Below are 19,822 nucleotides of genomic sequence, written 5' to 3' on the forward strand. Positions count from 1 at the left end.
AAGGTGCTGTAAAACGTTTTACTATCATTCATTTATCTTTGTTTCATAGTATAGTTTATTCTTCTTTTCATTCAATTTAGCCACATGATTTCTCAATTTGCAGTACGTTTGCCAATCGGTTGTGCAGCCAGACTTATTTGCCATTCCTTTTGCCACATCACTCACAACCAAACAAGTTTTAAACAACATAGGAATCACTACAAAACATATTGTATGACTTCTTATACACTATATTAGGCCAGCCTTTGGAACTTTGGTTTTCCCAGATACGGCTACTATATTGTGATCACTACACATCCAATAGATTTTGATACTGTTTTAAAGCAGATTTCTGCAGCATTAGAAAAGATGTGATCAATACATGTTGATGATTTCATTCCTGTGCTGTTTGTAAAGGTTGATTGATAACCTGAACCAGGTTACAGTTTGAAGCTTTTTCTTGAGTGGGCAGCTTGATGAAAGCCAGTCAATATTAAGGTCACCCAGAAAATACACCTCTCTGTTGATACCTCATACATATTATGCAGATACTGATTGTTAGCACTTTGTGGTCTATAGCAACTTCCTACAAGAATGGGCTTTAGGTGAGGCAGATGAACCTGTAGCCATTTTACTTTAACAGTATTTAACATGAGTTCCTCTCTAAACTTTACAGGAATGTGGTTCTGAATACAGACCGTAACATCACCCCCATTGGCATTTCTGTATTTTATGTAGATGTTATAACCATATATTGCTACCACTGTATCAAAGGTATTATCTAAGTGAGTTTTAGAGATCTACAGAATATGAATGTCATCTATTACAAGCAAGTTATTGATTTCATGAACCTTGTTTCTTAGGCTACATATGTTAATGTGGGCAATTTTTAAGCACTTCTGGCATGCTTTATTGTTTTTATTGGGAAGGATATGAGAAGTAGATAGACTTGACAACGTTCTATTTGTTTGAGCTAATAGTACAGGGTGAGCACTCCCTAGGGCTAGGGCACACCGCCTCAGTGCTATAAACTCTGGTTCATAGGCACATGATTACTGTATAAAATAGCTGGATGATCGACATGGCCTGACAGACAATCAAAATGGCTTCCTAAGCTACAACATGACCGTACAAAAAGACACAACTAGTACATTTCGCCTTGGCTTAGTGACGTACCCGTTGAAGGGGCCGGGGGCTGAGGCTTGAGGTACGTAGGGCACGGCCTCTGAGGTGTTGTACCTAAACTCATTGGTGAGGGGCACAGAGGGTGCCGACCACGTCTCCTCAGGCAAATAGTGGCCCGCCACATCTGAGAGAGAAGTGGGAAACAATTAAGATATAGAAAAAGCCTGCGTACTTGGCTGTCCAGAAAGAGCATTGGCCATCCCCGATTTACGACACCAAACATTTACAGCAATCGCACTCATTTGCAAAACGCATTCAAGCAATGACAAACAATACAACACCCTTGATTTTATAGCACTTCCCTTTTTTGAGATCAACGTTCTATTTATAATAGACAATACATTTTACACACGGATTGTGATGTACAGGTATGTCAACATTTATTGACTGAGCACTTCACTCACCCATGGTTCTGTCCACGCGGGCTGCTACAGAAGCGAAGCTGGGGGCAAAGCTGGGGGGCACCGGGGCAGGCTCTGTTGGGCTTTGGCAAGGCTCCTTCCTGTACAGGTTATTCATGCTGCACGCCAGGGGACAGATAGAGCACTTTGAGATTGTGTGTGTGTGTGTAATGAAAAACACTTAAAACATTTTTTTTACATAAATAATCATCATTATTATTGGAACTCTGACTTCTCCATTAGGGTTGATCGGATCAAAGTGTTTTTGTCATTATGGACTTTTAGAATGATAGTACACCTCTTGAAACACTAAGAGCGGTAGAGTTGGTTAGAATATGGCCGTGCTTGCCACACTACAGTTGTGGGTTGAACTGTTAGTAGCTTGAAATAAAAGTCTGCTAAATGACCATAAGAGTATGTCTTCCAGTCTATGTTGCTGCTGTGTGTGTGTGTGTGTGTGTGTGTGTGTGTGTGTGTGTGTGTGTGTGTGTGTGTGTGTGTGTGTGTGTGTGTGTGTGTGTACATGTGTATTTATCCATCTGTGTTTGATTACATAAGTTAATGTGTGCGTGCGTGTACCTCTGGGCCTTGTAGGTGGAGTTCATGGTCTGGTAGCAGTCCCTCTCGGCTGGGTAGACGCCGTACTGCATGGAGTCCCCTGTGGACGCAGACACACAGCTACAAACCACAACTCTGACCCTGCTTTCTAATGAAAACATGTCAGTTCATTCATCCTTTTCTCTACCATATCAGCGCCAGAGGGGGAGAGAGAGCGTGGGAGTAGTAACGTTCATTGAAATTGTTAAAAGGTTTCAATAACAATTCAGATAAATGCAACAGTGAAAATACTGCAATACTTTTCCGAATGGTATAAATCAAAATCAGATTGACTGAATTATAGCACATAAAACATTGTACTGGCACGGACAAATAACGAATGGAGCTCAGGCATTTGTGGGATTTCAGGTATTACATTTATTGTAAAACACCTTTTTTCCCCCAGGTTTTTTTTAATACTTTGTGATAAAATAAACAATATTATGTGCGTCATTTGCCTGGGTGTATTTGCATTCATTAATACATTTTATATGAAGGGGTGGAACAGGACTACAACCGGCAAAAACATGCTCTGTCTCTAGGCCAACCTGCACTCACCTGCGCTGTCTAGACAGCCTCATTAGTTATTCATTACTGTTGTCACGTTGTCTTGCATAATTCAACAAGTGTGTCATGAGAAGGACAATCATGCATTTTTAAAATCAAATGCTTTGCTCTAGATTACGCCCATCTATACATACTTACATTGTTTGCGAGATCAGACATTTTATTACTATACATTTTCAGAAGTACCTTTCATTTCAGCGCCTCTAATTTGGAAACAGAGAAAATCCTAACTTTTTTTTCAAATGCACATAAGTCTAAACCTACCAAAATAAGACATCTTTCTTGTGATGCAACTGTCGAGACAGTGAGCTAAATCCCAGACGTAGTGTTAGCGTTCTTATAGAGGCAACGGAAAAACAATGTATTCCATTGAGCCCATTTCAGCTAATACCAGAGTGTGTTTGACAGGTCAATATAAACGTTAATGCGGTCCTCATGTCAATGAGAAAACACAAATGGCACTAGCAAGTGTGAGAAAGAGTCACCAGAGTAAGAGATTTAAATGACAAGTGGATTTTGCACCCCTCAAAACACAGGAAATAGATGGCTGAGACAGAGAGAGAGAGCAGTGGTAGACAGAGAGAGAGAGCAGCGGTAGACAGAGAGAGAGCAGCGGTAGACAGAGAGAGAGCAGCGGTAGACAGAGAGAGAGCAGCGGTAGACAGAGAGAGAGCAGCGGTAGACAGAGAGAGCAGCGGTAGACAGAGAGAGGGAGTGAGAAAGAAAGAGGGAGAGAAAAGAGACGGAGAACAGGTGAGGTGAAAGACGGGTGCAACATTTCCATGTCTGATGAGGTGTACACTGAGGTGGATTTAGAGATGAGGAATTTGGGAATCTCAGCCCTAGCCAAGACAGACAAAGTCCCTCAGAGCCAAAGGACAGGTAAACATCTGACCTAACCTAACCCAGCACCATGGTGCTCTGTAGAGTCCCCAGTCCCACTTCCAACCCCCCAAGCTCCAGAGCCTAGGTCCGGACTTAATATTCTGGGATGAAAGGAGGACATTTTGATGAGAAGCACCTGTGTGGGATGGAATGGAGACACATGTCTATGCTGACGAAAGACAGAGCAACAGAGGAGAGAACTATTGGGAATAGTAAAGGAGCAATATTACATTTACATTTTAGTCATTTAGCAGACGCTCTTATCCAGAGCGACTTACAGTAGTAATATGTAGGGACCAGGGACAAAAACACATTCCCTGAAGTCAATCTGTGACCCTGTTCCTGTAGAGCTACCTTCCTGTAGGTTCACGCTCCAACCCCGGTGGGGCGGCAGCTAGCCTAGTGGTTAGGAGCGCTGGCCCATTGTTATTAACTAACCGTGGTGCTAGATTAGGGATAAAGTGAAAACCTACAGACGGTAGCTCTCCTGGAACAGGGTTGGAGAGCCGTGCTCGATGGGCATGTTCCATGATAAGAGCAGTGCAGTGGTCGCTGCAGTAGCGAGAGAGGGGAGTGTATATACACTGAGTGTACAAAACATCAGCGTTGCAGTTCTTCACACACAAACCGGTGCGCCTGACCACCTACTGCCATATGCCGTTCAAAGGCACTTAAATATTTTGTGTTGCCCATTGACCCTCTGAATGGCACGCATACACAATGTCTCAATTGTCTCAAAGCTTGAAAATCCATCTTTAACCTGTCTCCTCCCCTTCATCTACACTGATTGAAGTGGATTTAACAAGTGACATCAATAATGGATTATAGCTTTCACCTGGATTTACCTGGTCAGTCTGTCATGGAAAGAGCAGGTGTTCCTAATGTTTTGTACACTCAGTGTATAGACAAGTGTGCTTGTGTACGTGCATTGTATATAGTGCAGTATGTGTGTTGTGTATGTGTGTGTGAGTGGGTATACAGCAGTAGTGGGTCCATACTTTTCCTGGCTGAAGTAGTGCAGTGGTGTGTGCGGTGGTGTGGGGCGCTGGGGTCCTTGTCTCCCTCAATGCTGCTGGCAGAGCTCCAGCTGCCCCAGCTGCCGCGGCTGGCCCGCACGCTGCCCGACGAGCTGCCCGAGTCTGAGCCCGACTCGCACGCCACGCGCCGCTCCGCGCACTTCCGCCGTGGCCGCACCAGACACACACCTACAACAGGAAGGAGGGAGAGAGATGTTGAGGACTGTGTAAAGCCCGTGGCCTAGCTGTAACACTCCAGTCAAATACACTGCTCAATCCCTTCAATTGCCCATATCCACCCTTCCTACGGTTCTCCCACTTGCCTATCTTCCCTTCTGTTTCCAACTGTTTAAATAAAGTGTCAAGAAAGAGACGCTGAGGACTGTCCAATATTCAATATAAAATGTCAATCTATTAACTTTCACTCATTCACTTACGTCTTTAGCCATCACATTTAATTGGGAATTCCAGTGTTTCTGAAAATGTGACAAAACAGGATATGTACTGTAGAGTCTACCACGGCAATGTGTTGAAAAAGAAAAGGCACAGTGGCAGATACGTGTGGTCAGTCAGGTGTAAATCCGCTCTGAGATGTCCAGAGCATCACAGAGGCAGCAGAGGGCTTCTAACATGATTGGTTTAGGCGAGGGGTAGGGTTGAACTTCGGTCAAGTTAGCCACAAACTGACAGCGATAGCCACACAGGTTATCAAGTGGTTGTGGTGTGTGACCATAGATGTCCCAGCTTTTTCAGTGTGTGTCTGTGTGTTTGTCAGGGTTTACGTTATCTGGTAATAGCTCGCTTTTGGCCTATAAAATATGAAACCGCTCGCATGTGTTGTGACAAGTGTTTTCCTGCGAATTGCATTATGGAACGAACATCCGCGTGTAGCCTGCTGCCCTGTGTAGCCTGCTGCCCTGTGTAGCCTGCTGCCCTGTGTAGCCTGCTGCCCTGTGTAGCCTGCTGCCCTGTGTAGCCTGCTGCCCTGTGTAGCCTGCTGCCCTGTGTGCATTGCTGCGCTTATGTGAAGAAATAATAGTTGATCAACATTTTGAGCTAAACGTTGTGATCTGTTGCATCACACATTGTTATGTAGCCTACTAGGCCTACTGGTTGTATGAACTAGGGATCTATCATCCCACAACTGTCCCAGAGTCTGTCTGGTATAGGGGATTTCTTTCTAGACAAGGTGATCAATAGAATAGGTAAACCTTTCTACTATGGGGGATAGTAGATTGACAGGCCAGTGATTTTGCTGTTGGTTACTTGTCTTCGCTGAGGAAATGGGGACAGTTTTTCTAAACATCTTCAAAGTGCACGTCAGAATTCAGTAAGAAGGACCGCGCACATCGTTGCATCCTCGACTTGCATGTTTTGTTAACATTAATTACCATTTTCTAAATGTGATTTCTGTCATTCTGAGCACCATGGGTGGACGACCTAATCAGGTTACACATCCAATGCATATGGGTCCGATAATTTCTCAAAAGTCCGGTCAACTAAAAAGGTTGCTGGTCAAATGTCCCCGACCACATTTTCCTAACGGAAACCCTGGTGTGTGTATGTATATGTACCCACCGTTCTGTTTGAGGGGGCTGTCGGGGTTGCGGCTGGGCTTCGGTGCGTCTGGTTTTCCTGTGGAGCAGCGGTTCCGAATGCGGGTTCCGTTCATCTGTTGTTCTCCCGTTCTCCACTCCGGTTCCCTCTCCTGCACTGATGTCACAACCACGCTGTGTTCAGGTAGCCTTTGGGAACAGCGAAGACCAATGTCACTACATTTCCCGCAGCAATTCAACAATCAACAGGGTTACAGACCTGAACGTTCTACTATAAACGACTGCTGGGGGTAGCTAATTAACGGTTGTTTCTCCAATTTAAATCAACCCCAAATCTAAATAATCAAATTCACATCCTGCCCAGTTAGAAAATATTAACGTAAATGTTTTACTTTGGTCAATGAACAAATGGCCACGATGTGAATAAGGTGCATCACATCTGTGTGGGATGAACAGGTCCAAGTCCCAAGTATAAGGCAAGCAATGACTTATTGAAGATTGTCCTTTGAGTGATGTCAATTTCATTCTCTATAGATTTTACAATTGGAATTCTGCACCAAACCATTTGTCAAGACTAATTTGTAAGTGAGCACCCTTGTCTATCATCTCTATCGATTTGAAGATGCCACGTACCCAGAAACCCCCTCTGTGTTCTTCTTCCGACTCTTCTTTGCCTTGCTGTTCCCGGCTGGGACACCAGCCTCTGTCTTCTCTGCCTTCTTCCTCTGGATTTTACCATCCTCTCTGGTCTGGAGGGAGAGAAAACGAGATAAATATTCAATTCACATTTCCACCCTGTACTGAAGTACTTAGATTGCACACAAAAAAACATCTCTACAGAGCTATAGGAGTAACCAGGCCACAAGCATCAGAGCAAGCTATCAAATAAAACCAAGTAATAGCCAATTGATCACCCTATCTCTCTCTCTCACCTCTAGCTCAGAGTTGTCCCTTTTCGCCGTTGTGTCCCTCTTCTCCGCAAACTGCGAATGTGTACGGAGGCCGCACCCTTTCTCTGTCACGGGGCTGCACAGCAGGAGACCCGGTCGGGGACCTGGGCCCATGGTGATATTGTCGGGGAAGCAGGCCTGCGTTTCCACGGGAAACATAACCGCCGCCGGCCCTTTGCTGTCCTCCCGCTGGGCGGCGCTCTGTGGTGGGGCTTCCTTAAAGTGCTGTGTCGTTTTCTTAACGTCGATTTGACAGAGGAACGTGGGCTCGTTGTTGTTGCAGGCGTCCGTGCTCAGGTCAGGTTCCAGGGTTCCCAGGTCGGGCGTTAAGTCTAGCTCCCGCTCTTCCTCGGTCGCCGTGGCGGCCGTCGCCGCTGTGGCGTAGGAGCTGGTTTTGTACTTGCCGTAGTAAACGGACACCTTGTGTTTCTTCTGCGGCTGGGAGGGGGTGGTGGAGGCACCCTTCTTGGAGGAGGAGGAGTTGGAGAATGGCTGGGCCCGGGGGGTGGAGCCGTTGGCCACCGCCGGGGAGCCACGCCCCTTTCCTTTGTCAGAGTTGTGGCAGGTGTCCACGTACGTCTTGCAGCTGCCCTTCATTTTACTGGACACGGAGAAAAACAAAAAAACTAGTTAGAGAGACTATGTGTAAACCCATAACAGTGTATTATCACCAGCTAATCAAATGGGTGACAAGCTTCATTTATAGAACAAAATCAGTTCAGATTTACGTAGATAATATGCAGCTACTTCGACAACATTGCTGTACTGGAGTGTTTTACCAAGAGTTAAATCAAGTACCACTGAAACGTCTAACTTTAATAATGCTTTATATTGGCAACTAGAGGTCTTATATCAGCTGATGTAAGAAGGACTATATAAATACATTTGATTTGATTAGAGGTCGACCGATTATGATTTTTCAATGCCGATAGCGATTATTGGAGGACTCAAAAGGCCGTTACCGATTAATCGGCCGATTTTTATATATATTTGTAATTTTGACAATAACAACAATACTGAATGAACACTTTTATTTTAATATAAACAAATAAATAAAATCAATTTAGTCTCAAATAAATAATGAAACATGTTCAATTTGGTTTAAATAATGCAAAATCACAGTGTTGGAGAAGTAAAAGTGCAATATGTGACATGTAAAAAAACTACCGTTTAAGTTCCTTGCTCAGAACATGAGAACATATGAAAGCTGGTGGTTCCCTTTAACACGAGTCTTCAATATTCCCAGTTAAGAAGTTTTAGGTTGTAGTTATTACAGGACTATTTCTCTCTATACCATTTGTATTTCATAGACCTTTGACTATTGGATGTTCTTATAGGCGGCACTATAGTATTGCCAGCCTAATCTCGGGAGTTGATAGATTTGAAGTCATAAACAGCGCTGTGCTTCGAGCATTGCGAAAAGCTGCTGGCAAACGGAGGAAAGTACGGTTTGAATGAATGCTTACGATCCAGCTGCTGCCTACCACCGCTCAGTCAGACTGCTCTAGCAAATCAGACTTAATTATAATATAATAAACACACAGAATTATGTGCCTGTCATTAATATGGTCAAATCCGGAAACTATCATTTCGAAAACAAAAGGTTTATTCTTTCAGTGAAATACGGAACCGTTTCGTATTTTATCCATCTAACGGGTCTAAATATTCCTGTTACATTGCACAACCTTCAATGTTAGTCATAATTATGTAAAATTCTGGCAAATTAATTACGGTCTTTGTTAGGAAGAAATGGTCTTCACACAGTTCGCAACGAGCCAGGTGGCCCAAACTGCTGCATATACCCAGACTCTGCTTGCACAGAACGCAAGTGACACAATTTCCTTAGTTTAAATAAATTCATGTTAGCAGGCAATATTAACTAAATATGCAGGTTTAAAAATATATACTTGTGTATTGATTTTAAGAAAGGCATTGATGTTTATGTTTAGGTACACATTGGTGCAACGACAGTGCTTTTTTCGCGAATGCGCTTGTTAAATCATCCCCCGTTTGGCGAAGTAGGCTGTGATTCGATGATAGATTAACAGGCACCGCATTGATTATATGCAACAGGACAAGCTAGATATACTAGTAATATCGTCAACCATGTGTAGTTAACTAGTGATTATGTTAAGATTGATTGTTTTTTATAAGATAAGTTTGATGCTAGCTAGCAACTTACCTTGGCTCCTTGCTGCACACGCGTAACAGGTGGTCAGCCTGCCACGCAGTATCCTCGCGGAGTGCAATGTAATCGGCGTCCAAAAATGCAGATTACCGATTGTTATGAAAGCTTGAAATCGGCCCTGCTGATTAATCGGTCGACCTCTATTTGGAACCATATAAAACTGTTGATTTTATGTACAAATATTTGATTGGAAACGGGTCTCTTGTAAAATATATTCCACAGTGTCTTACTTGACTCCGTTGGGGGTGATGTTGTTGACGGGGCCGTTGTCCCGGGACAGGGCAGAGTTGTGGATGCTCCGGGGGGTGGGGCTGGAGAACTGAGTCAGGATGTACTGGGCCTGGTAGAAAGCCATCAGACAAACACCTGCCAGGGAGAAGCTGAGAGGAGAGAGAAAGAATATGGCCGGTTATTCATTGGTGATACCAGTATCAACCAATTCACAAAGTAGTAGACACTGGTAATCTGGTTGGGTAGTCAAAGTACATTGTCTTTCAACCTGAAACCTGTTTTATTTCTGGGGGGGAAAAAATCATGAAGCTGTGTATGACATTGGCTTTTCATCACCCAAACTTGGCTCTAAGTTGGTACTGGTCTATGCGTCTCGAGGTGGCACTGACCAGGTGAAGATGAGGGTGACCACCCAAAATGTCTCCTCCCAGCTGGGGCCGGGCACTACTTGGGCACAGAGGGGCAGCATGTGGTGGGGCAGCGTCACGTTGAGGGTGAAGGGGAACGATGAGCCGCGCGACGTCACCAGGGTCAGGTCCCGGATCACCCAGGACGACGTGAAGTCTGGAGTGAACCTAGAGGAGGGAGAAAGTGGGTGGAGAAAGAGAGAGGTGAGGAGAGGGGGAGAAGGTAGAGTAAGAGAAGGAGAAAAAGAGAGAGCGAGCAATTAAGGGGGAAAAGAGGAGGGTGAAAAGGAAGTGGGGGAGAGGGGAGACAACCAGAGAGGGAAGAAAGAGATAAAGAGAAAATAGAAGTTGAGACAGTGGGGGGGAAAGGCAAGAAGAAGATGAGGTCAATGAGCATTACAAATGTCAAAACTTGATATGTCTCGTATTACAAGAATTTACTAAACAATACAAACGTCTTGATGTTTGCGTTCGGACAGAATACAAAAATGATAGATCTACTTTTCTTTCATTACTTTACTTCATGTACCCTTCACTTGAAAGTAACCTGACACATGTACACTACTGCTGAGTTAATACAAAATATGTTGACATAAAATAGGTTCAACAACAATCTGCATCCATTCTTCCGACATTTGACTCACGCAATGGTGATCTCGGAGGAGGAGTTGTGGTCCAGGCTGAAGGACCTGCACTGCAGCACCTCGAAGCCGAAGCCCTGGCAGTTGTAGCCGTTGATGTTCATGGACGTGACCGTAAGGGGTAGCTCCCCGGCGTTCTCCACCTTGAAGCTCTTCCAGATGGCAAACAGAGGCTTGTTGGTGCGCAGGCCTGGGAGGTAGATGGGAGGAAGAATTTCAGAAAGTAGCCTGCCACACAGTCTTAAGAACAGTAGAGCAAGACATGGGCTGAGTCCCAAATAGAACCCTATTCCTTTTATAACGCACTACTTTTGACCAGGGTCCCTACTTTTGACCAAATACTTCACTATAAAGGGAATAGGGTGACATTTGGTATGTCACCAAGGATTAATTAGCCTTGGTAGGAGAACACACAGATAAGGCACGCTTTATTGTCAGTTCAATAAAAAATAAAAAATATTCTTTGTGCCATTAAAAGGAGTTTATTAAAGGATGACAGGTTGTACAGCAGAACTACCACCACTAATAATAAGACAATGATTAAGTAGCCTAGTTTCAAATTCAAGGACCTTACAATAGAGTTTGAATTGCAAATTAACCTGAAATGTATTGAATTCACTTTGCCATCACTATGAAGCACCATCATTTGCCTTGACTAATGAAGTGTATTAGTAATGCATTTAAAAATGAACAAACATCTAATAAGATCTAGCTACATACTGTATACTTAGGGCAGAGCAGTACAACGTATTTAACAATATACCGTTATTCAACACAGACCCCTCTTTCCCTAACTATGTTGATAACAATGATGCTGTTTTCACTTTGCTTCTTAATATAAATCCACTAACGTTACTAACGTAAATCCACTAACGTTCTATTATTACACGTGGTTTGTGTTTCTTATGTCTGCAAACAGCTAGTTTGTCTTTTTTTTAGCATTTTGGGCCTAAATCTTGTTAGCCGCTAATGCTAATCAATGTACTGAGTCAGAGCAAATGTAATTAGCTATACAGCCTGTTAATACCAGTGATGGTGTAGACCTAAATCAGCATGCTGTTTGTGCAACAGTATCTTCTAAATCAAAGAGGAATATGCAAAGCATGAATATCTTAGAAGTAGCTAAGAGAAAACATTCAATGTAGTCAAAGATTATAGGTCCCCCTAGGAAACCCATATCAACACTTTGGTTCCTACCCTGTCCTAATATCTCCTCCCTGGCATTTTCATTTGTTGTCATGTCAAACAACACTGTATTCAAAGTGCCCACTATTATAGTCTAACTATAGAATTTGAATAATCAGTTGTTGCTCTAAATCGCAAGTCAAATCGCAATTGCAACAACTGGTTAAAAATAAGGTGTAGATTGTTTGCCCATATCGTGCAGCCCTACGTGGCAGTGTGGAAATTATTTCAAATAAGTGCAGAATTGTATAAATTATTTTTGGTTGAAGTTGAACTGAACAGTATAAAACAAATCAGAATGGAGAAAGACCCATTGAAATTAGTTAGAATGTATGTGTTGCCAGCCTAGGGTCACATATTACTCATAAAGCAAATGTAAAACTTTAAATATTCAAAAACATAAAATACCACCCTTTTTTTATACCGTGATATGATATTTTGGCCACGTTACCCAGCCTTACATATACTGCACTTAAATATAATCAAACCCTATCATAGATTTTTTAGGAGTAACTCATTGATTGTCGTGATTGCCACTAGGAGCACAAAATTGATTTTCATCTCAATGAGAGAAAGGAGGATAAATGACAAATATAAAATTAACAGTGGTTGGCTCACCGTCTCGGCACTCCATGAGGGTGGACTGAGGGACATTAAAGCGTAATGAGGCTCCGGGTCCCGGCAGCTTGCCCCCCACCCTCAGCAACTCCTTGGACCCATGACCCCGCACCATCACCATGTCAAACACTGTCAGATTGTTCCTGAGACAAAGAGAGACAGAGAAAAAAAGAGAAAGAGACAGAGTCAGACTGTCTCTAGACTCAGCTCCCCGACTCTCACTTGCTCGCGCTCCAACAGTAGAGTGACAGACGACACCTGAAAATAATGGCAACTCGAGACTAGACGGTCACCAATGCTGAGAGTCACCAAAACCGACAGCACATGGCACCATCTGGCAAACATCATTAAAATACCTGGTTCCATCTAGCTTGGCTCCATTATTGACCAAAACAACCACAAACGTGGAATAATATCACGCACAAAGCTACATGTTCACATTGTACTGCAATAACTACTGTAATATCAGTGCTCATATTAAGATCTTGCATGCACGAGAGACTACAACTACTGGTACGGGGGGGGGGGGGAATTATTCGCAGTACTGTTTATGTGGTCATTTTGCCTTTGTATGTACATGACAACATGAAAATCAGAAGACTTTTTCTAAGAACGTGTCAAAATGTAGAGGTGTCAATCGTAGTGTACCTGATGAGTAGGATGGTGGTGGTGGGTTTGTGTTCGGAGGGGGTGAACACCACGGCCACCTCCCTGCTCTCCCACGGCTGGAGGAGGAGACGCAGCGCTCCCTCTCCCCTCACACTCTCCCCGCCCTGCAGACAACACACAGGGTTAATATATCACTGCATGAGCACACTTTATATATAACGAGTATTATTCAACTGCGGTCTCCTGGACAGCTGAAACACTTCTGGGGTTGTCTGTAATCAGGCATATCAAGAGTAGGAGTGCTGATCTAGGATCAGGTCTTGCCTGTCCATTTTGATCTAAAAGGGCTGAGACGCTTGATACATACGGCCCCCTGGCTTTCATTCTCTACTAATCATGGACCGATTCAGACCTGGGACACCAAAGCCAATGATTAAAGACGGCATTGGTTTCCCATAACTAGAGCAGTGTTTCTCAATCCATTCCTGGGGGGGGGACCCCCAGGGGGTTCACATATTTGTGCTAGCCCAGCACTAACCTGGATTCCCTAGGAGTGGATTGAGAAAATCTGAGCTGGAGTGTCAAAAGAACGGAATGACTAAAATACATGCATCAAAATGCAATAAGGACCAAAGAATAACGCAATAAAAAGACAGCAAATGCTCCATGTTCGCTGCAAAGTTGGTGACTTAGCTAGCTACCCACCGTAGGTCAATAAAATAGCACACTTGGGAGCAGTAAACAATGAGCTCTCAAACATTTCCTGTCATTGTAATCTATTGCTACGGGGTGAAATTTCCCCTAGGTACAGAACTAGGATCAGCTTCCCCTCCGCCATTGCTAACCTTAACCATTAAATGGGGGAAAAGTGTAGACGCTGACCCAAGATCAGCGTCTACACTAGGGCTTGGAACGGCGAGGGACCTTACGAAACAATATCACGATACACAATACTGTAAAGTGCATTTGGAAAGTATTCAGACCCCTTCCCCTTTTCCACATTTTGTTACGTTATAGCCTTATTCTAAAATGGACAAAGTCAATTTTTCCCCTCATCAATCTATACACAATACCCCATAATGACAAAGTGAAAAGTTTCTTTAAATTTGAGCAAATAAAAAATAAAACATTTTACATAAGTTTCCATTGATCATCCTTGAGATGTTTCTACAGTCCACCTGTGGCAAATTCAATTGATAAACGGAGCAAAGTACAGAGATCCTTGATAAAAAACCTGCTCCAGAGCACTCAGGACCTCAGACTGGGGTGAAGGTTCACCTTCCAATAGGACAACGACCCGACCCTATGCACACAGCCGAGACAACGCAGGAACGGCTTCGGGACAAGTCTCTGAATGTCCTTGAGTAGCCCAGCCAAAGCCCGGACGTGAACCTGATCGAACATCTCTGGAGAGACCTGAAAATAGCTGTGCAGCGATGCTCCCCATCCAACCTGACAGCGCTTGAGAGGATCTGCAGAGGATAATGGGAGAAACTCACCAAATACAGGTGTGCCATGCTTGTAGCGTCATACCCAAGAAGACTCAAGGCTGTAATTGTTGCCAAAGGTGCTTCAACAAAGTACTGAGTAAAGGGTCTGAAGACTTATGTAAAAGTGATCCGTTTTTTTTTTTTTACATTTGCAAACATAAAAAAAAAAAATACATTTTGCTTTGTCATTATGGGGTATTGTCTGTAGATTGATGAGGGAAAAATGTATTTAATACATTTTCGAATAAGGGTGCAACATAACAAAATGTGGAAAAAGTAAAGGTGTCCGAATACCTTCCGAATGCACCCTATATGTATCACGACTCTATATGTATTGAGATTCGATACTGTGATTTTATTGTGATTCGATGTTCCAAACATATTGCTCACATGCGTTTGCTGCAGAGAAACGAGAGAGCCATGAGAAAACAAGTTTTAAAAAGAAGATGGGAAACAAGCTATAGGATGAGAAATACCAGAGTTTTGGCGCAGGTACAGTCGACTAGCGTTAGTTTACGTTAAGTACGTAGCAATTTATATATAAAAATCGGCTAAAATAATATCGCTATACTCTACTGTATTTTCCCCCCATCCCTACACCTAATACGTTACAGCAACCCCAGTCCCATAGGCAGACAGTGGAACAGACAAACTACCCTCTCCCAGAATGCACAGCATCCTACCTTGTGCTCTGCATGCAGCAGAGTGAACTCTGTAGTGCTGATGTTGACAGAGAGGGGGCTGATATTGAACCTGGAGAAACAGGGAAGAGAGTAGGAGGCCAAACAGTGAGACGCCTCATCAATAACACCTACAAGAGACACAGAGCTAACTGGTACTAAACTGCAATGTTAAAGGGGCAGTTCTGTCTAAAATCCACAAATATTTGCATGAACTGTCCCTTTAAGGAGCGGGAAACTAACGCGAAGGAATTTGTTACAATAGTGTGAAGTGACTTTCCATTCCTTCCTCTGATCTCAAAACGCACTATAGATGAAAGCAGTATGGTCCAGTTGTTTCACTTCAGTGCAGATGAAGGAAAGGAGATGAGGAGAGGAAGCCACTATAGACTATTGAGACGCACCCAAGGGAGTGCATCTCCTGTGCAACTAATGGTGAGGGGAGGTGTCCTTGGGTTCGTACCATTTGGTGAGGAGGTCAAGGGCTTCCAGGGGGGCCGGGTACAGGGAGAGGGCTCTGATCTCCACACACACCACAGAGGAGGAGGGGTTCTTCAGAGTCAGCAGCTTAACCTGGGGGAAAAGTTCAAAGTTCAAAATGTATGTATTGTATTGTACATTGTATTGTACATTGACAATTGCATTTGGTTTCCATGGCTCACAGCTGGACACATTGCAATGGAAAAGCATACTAATGCAAAACAAAACATTGCAATAGAAAAGCATACTAATGTTAAAAGTGTAGAGTTTTTTTTCTTCTTTTTTTCCCTCATTACAAATATCTCAAATCCTCCAACTGCTGCAGCTGAATTGTTGACTAGATGTACAACAGAGTTATTCAACTATTAGTGTGTGATAAAAACATGTTTGGGTTACCTTGCTTTCATTGACAGGGACAGCACCAAAGTCTAGAGGGGACGAGGTCTCCGCTGGTAGTCTTGGCCACCTTTAGTGAACAGAAGAAAATAGGAACTGTAAGTGTATTGTAAGTGTGTGTGTGTGTGTGTGTGTGTATGTGTGTGTGTGTGTGGCCCACCGCCATTATAAGTGATAGGTGTTAGAGTGACTAGATAATGTACAAGTCACTGAGGGTAGGAAAAATGTTGTGTGTGTGTGTGTGTGTGTGTGTGTGTGTAGGAGTGACCAGACATAGACTAAAGGAGGGAAGTGAACAACCGTGTGTCTCACCTGCAGGGCAGCTGGTCTTTGCGGATTTGCCAGCGAGCGCAGAGCTCTGAGGCTAGTCTGCTGTCCAGCATCCAGGAGGAGGAGTCTGGGAGGAGAGAGCGCTGCCACTGGACACGACCTGGAAACAGCCATACAACACAGCCTGAGTGGACCACACACCTGCACACATATCAGTCAAACACACACTGTACCAACAGCAGAGACCAATGACTCATGCATGCACGCCACAATTGTGTGCGCGCACACACACACACACACACACACACGTCTCACCTGCTTCTGACAGTCTGAGAGGACATAGTCGGCCACACTCCCCCTCCGCTTCAAACACAACATTACCCTGCTGGAGAGGGAACACACAAACACACACCGTTATTTTTGGCTGAACGAATGTCATATAAATATAATGCCGTTTGACCGTTTGTTAGCTTGGACACACACACACACACAGTGGATTCGGAAAGTATTCAGACCCCTTGACTTTTTCCACATTTTGTTACGTTACAGCCTTATTCTAAAATTGATAAAATTTTATTTTTCCCCCTCATCAATCTAATACTCTATAATGACAAAGAAAAAACAGTTTTTTAAGAAATGTTTGCAAATGAAGAATTTTATTACAACTGAAATTTTACATAAGTATTCAGACCCTTTACTCACTATTTCGATTGGGTTCAAGTCTGGGCCTCTCCTGTGTTGAACCTTCACCCCAGTCTGAGGTCCTGAGCGCTCTAGAGCAGGTTTTCATCAAGGATCTCTCTGTACTTTTCTCCGTTCTTCTTTCCCTCGATCCTGACTAGTCTCCCAGTCTCTGCCGCTGAAAAACATCCCCACAGCATGATGCTGCCAACACCATGCGTCACCGTAGGGATGGTGCCAGGTTTCATCCAGACATGATGCTTTGCATTCAGGGCAAAGAGTTCAATCTTGTTTTCATCAGACCAGAGAATCTTGTTTCTCCTGGTCAGAGTCCTTTGCCTTTTGGCAAACTCCAAGCGGAGTGGCTTCCATCTGGCCACTCCAATAAAGGCCTGATTGGTAGAGTGCTGCAGATATTGTTGTCCTTCTGGAAGGTTCTCCCATCTCTGTCAGAGTGACCAAGGCCCATCTCCCCCGATTGCTCAGTTTGGCCGAGCGGCCAGCTCTAGGAAGAGTCTTGATGGTTCCAAACTTCTTCCATTTAAGAATGGAAGGCCACTGAAGAATGATGGAGGCCACTGTGTTCTTGGGGACCTTCAATGCTGCAGAAATGTTTTGTTACCCTTCCCCCGATCTGTGCCTCGACACAATCCTGTCTCAGAGCTCTACGGACAATTCTTTCGACCTCATGGCTTGGTTTTTGCTCTGTCATGCACTGTCAACTGTGGGACCTTATATAGACAGGTGTGTGCTTTTCCAAATCATGTCCAATGAAGTTAATTTACCACAGGTAGACTCCAATAAAGTTGTAGAAACATCAAGGATGATCAATGGAAACAGGATGCACCTGAGCTCAATTTCGAGTCTTATAACAAAGGGTCTGAATACTTATGTAAATAAAGCATTTAAAAAAAAATTTAAAATACATTTGCAAAGATTTCTAAAAACCTGTTTTCGATATGTCATTATGGGGTAGTGTGTGTAGATTGATGAGGAAAACAATGTATTTCATCCATTTTAGAATAAGGCTGTAACGTAACATTTGGAAAAAGTGAAGGGGTCTGAATACTTTCCTAATGCACTGTGTACACTCACACATGTAGTATATCAGAACAAAGGTGTGAGTGAGCAGATGTTAAACATTAGTATAGAGATCAGAACAACAGACAGTAATAGTGTAAAGTGTGGTTATTCAGGACTGTAGTAGTACGTAATAGACAGTTGTCTATGGCAGTGTTTCTCAGTCCGGGGCGTTTATCCACAAGGTATCTCAGCATATGAGTGCTGATTAATCTTATTCATTATGATCTAAAAGGTAAAAGAGGGGGCTCTTTGATTAGTGGAATCAGGCATGTATTGCTAGGGCAGAAACAAAAATGTGCACTCCTGGTCTATGGAGAGTATGGAGGAGCGTGTATGCAGACAGTCCCTGGGAGTATTACCTTGGCCAGTGTGGTGTGAAAGTGGAGGGGTAGTTTCAGGGCCAGACCCAAGCCAGTGGTCAGGGAGAGGGTGGATAGCAGGTTTAGGGGCAGGCTCCTGTTGAGGAGCTGCAGGGAGAGGAGCCGCCAGCAGCCACCCTGGGGCACTGACACCGCCCCGCTGAAGTTGACCACCTTGACGCACGGGGCACAGACGGTCAGCACGGACATACCAATAGCAAGAGATTCAACTATAACTACGCAGATCTCATTCTCTCATATTTGAACTAGAGACTGATTTCAACCTGGGAAACCAGGCCTGTGAAACTTCGAGAGGCCGAGTTGTGCACTTGTACCAATCTGTATAAAGAAACCCAGGCAAATTACTTCTGCACATAGCTTTCGGGCTGAACTTTGACATTTCTATCGACCTTAAGCAAAAACCTCTGGTCGACTTCATAAAAATCCCAACGGAATTCACGGAACCACATTTGTATGACGTAGCCATCTTCTGAGATGCCCAGCGCAACTACAAAAGAAGACCACCACCCCTAACCTTGAGTAAGCCCTGGGACTCCGGGGAGAGGGTGGCGTCCTGGACGGCGAGGGGGAAGTGGAGGGTGTTGGTCAGCCACAGGTCCACGTGGTCTGCCCCCCTCTGCCTCTGTCTCACCTGGAAGAGACTAGACAGCTCCAACCCCCTGGAGAGAGGAGAGACAACCATTGAAAAGTGCTCTGGAGGAGTGAGAGAGGCACTCTGTCTCTTAAATTGTGTTGATAACCTAACACCCATTCACTACATTTTCTAGCGATTTTTTGTTATCTGGATTTTATACTTTGTAAATACAAACTGAAAACGGAACATTAACAAATACACACCGTGAGGCAGAAAATACAATTGAAATCTCCTTTTGAGCAGAGTATCTGTATGGTCTTACCTGTGTGTGATGTGGAAGCCAGGGAAAGTGTTCACTGTGTGATTCCCCAGGACCTGTAGGCTAATATGACTGGAGCATCTTCTACCCTGACCTGGCAGAGACCCTGCTGAACACAGTCAACATTGGATTTTAAAAGTAGGAGGTTCCTCTCGGTAGATAAGTTACGTTCCAGCTAATACAGGTCAGTTGTATTTTTCATAGTGATAGAAGCTAAATACATATCTAGAATGGAATTAAAAGCATATGTGCCTTCAGAAAGTACTCATACCCCTTGACTTATTACACACTTACAGCCAAAATTGATTAAATAATAACTGATATTGTCTTGACTCAATAAGTATTAAACCCCTTTGTTATGGCATGCCTAATCAAGTTCATGAGTACATATTTGCTTAACAAGTCACATAATAATTTGCAGGGGCTCACTCTGTGTGCAATAAAAGTGTTTAAC

The 19,822-nt window shown here is 43.7% G+C and overlaps 1 protein-coding gene across 2 annotated transcripts in view; it reads right to left on the bottom strand.

The window, feature by feature from the left end:
- Positions 1 to 19,822, bottom strand: part of tmem131l (transmembrane 131 like) — a 91,512-nt gene that overhangs the window by 7,004 nt on the left and 64,686 nt on the right. The window contains exons 12-31 of one of the 2 annotated variants that reach the window (XM_029750125.1): positions 19,372 to 19,474; positions 18,990 to 19,134; positions 18,455 to 18,628; positions 16,647 to 16,716; positions 16,374 to 16,491; positions 16,062 to 16,131; positions 15,649 to 15,758; positions 15,189 to 15,258; positions 13,055 to 13,179; positions 12,407 to 12,549; positions 10,607 to 10,793; positions 9,945 to 10,130; positions 9,555 to 9,704; positions 7,119 to 7,737; positions 6,820 to 6,935; positions 6,209 to 6,375; positions 4,613 to 4,819; positions 2,145 to 2,223; positions 1,569 to 1,684; positions 1,156 to 1,288 (exon numbers count right to left, since the gene is read on the bottom strand). In XM_029750125.1, coding sequence (XP_029605985.1) covers positions 1,156 to 1,288; positions 1,569 to 1,684; positions 2,145 to 2,223; positions 4,613 to 4,819; positions 6,209 to 6,375; positions 6,820 to 6,935; positions 7,119 to 7,737; positions 9,555 to 9,704; positions 9,945 to 10,130; positions 10,607 to 10,793; positions 12,407 to 12,549; positions 13,055 to 13,179; positions 15,189 to 15,258; positions 15,649 to 15,758; positions 16,062 to 16,131; positions 16,374 to 16,491; positions 16,647 to 16,716; positions 18,455 to 18,628; positions 18,990 to 19,134; positions 19,372 to 19,474 — 3,088 coding nt within the window. Of the gene's footprint in view, positions 1 to 1,155; positions 1,289 to 1,568; positions 1,685 to 2,144; positions 2,224 to 4,612; positions 4,820 to 6,208; positions 6,376 to 6,819; positions 6,936 to 7,118; positions 7,738 to 9,554; positions 9,705 to 9,944; positions 10,131 to 10,606; positions 10,794 to 12,406; positions 12,550 to 13,054; positions 13,180 to 15,188; positions 15,259 to 15,648; positions 15,759 to 16,061; positions 16,132 to 16,373; positions 16,492 to 16,646; positions 16,717 to 18,454; positions 18,629 to 18,989; positions 19,135 to 19,371; positions 19,478 to 19,822 lie in introns of both variants that reach the window. The other variant, XM_029750124.1, reaches the window with a different exon arrangement.

The sequence above is a fragment of the Salmo trutta genome, chromosome 4, assembly GCF_901001165.1.
Source record: "Salmo trutta chromosome 4, fSalTru1.1, whole genome shotgun sequence".
NCBI classification, from domain to species: Eukaryota; Metazoa; Chordata; class Actinopteri; order Salmoniformes; family Salmonidae; genus Salmo; species Salmo trutta.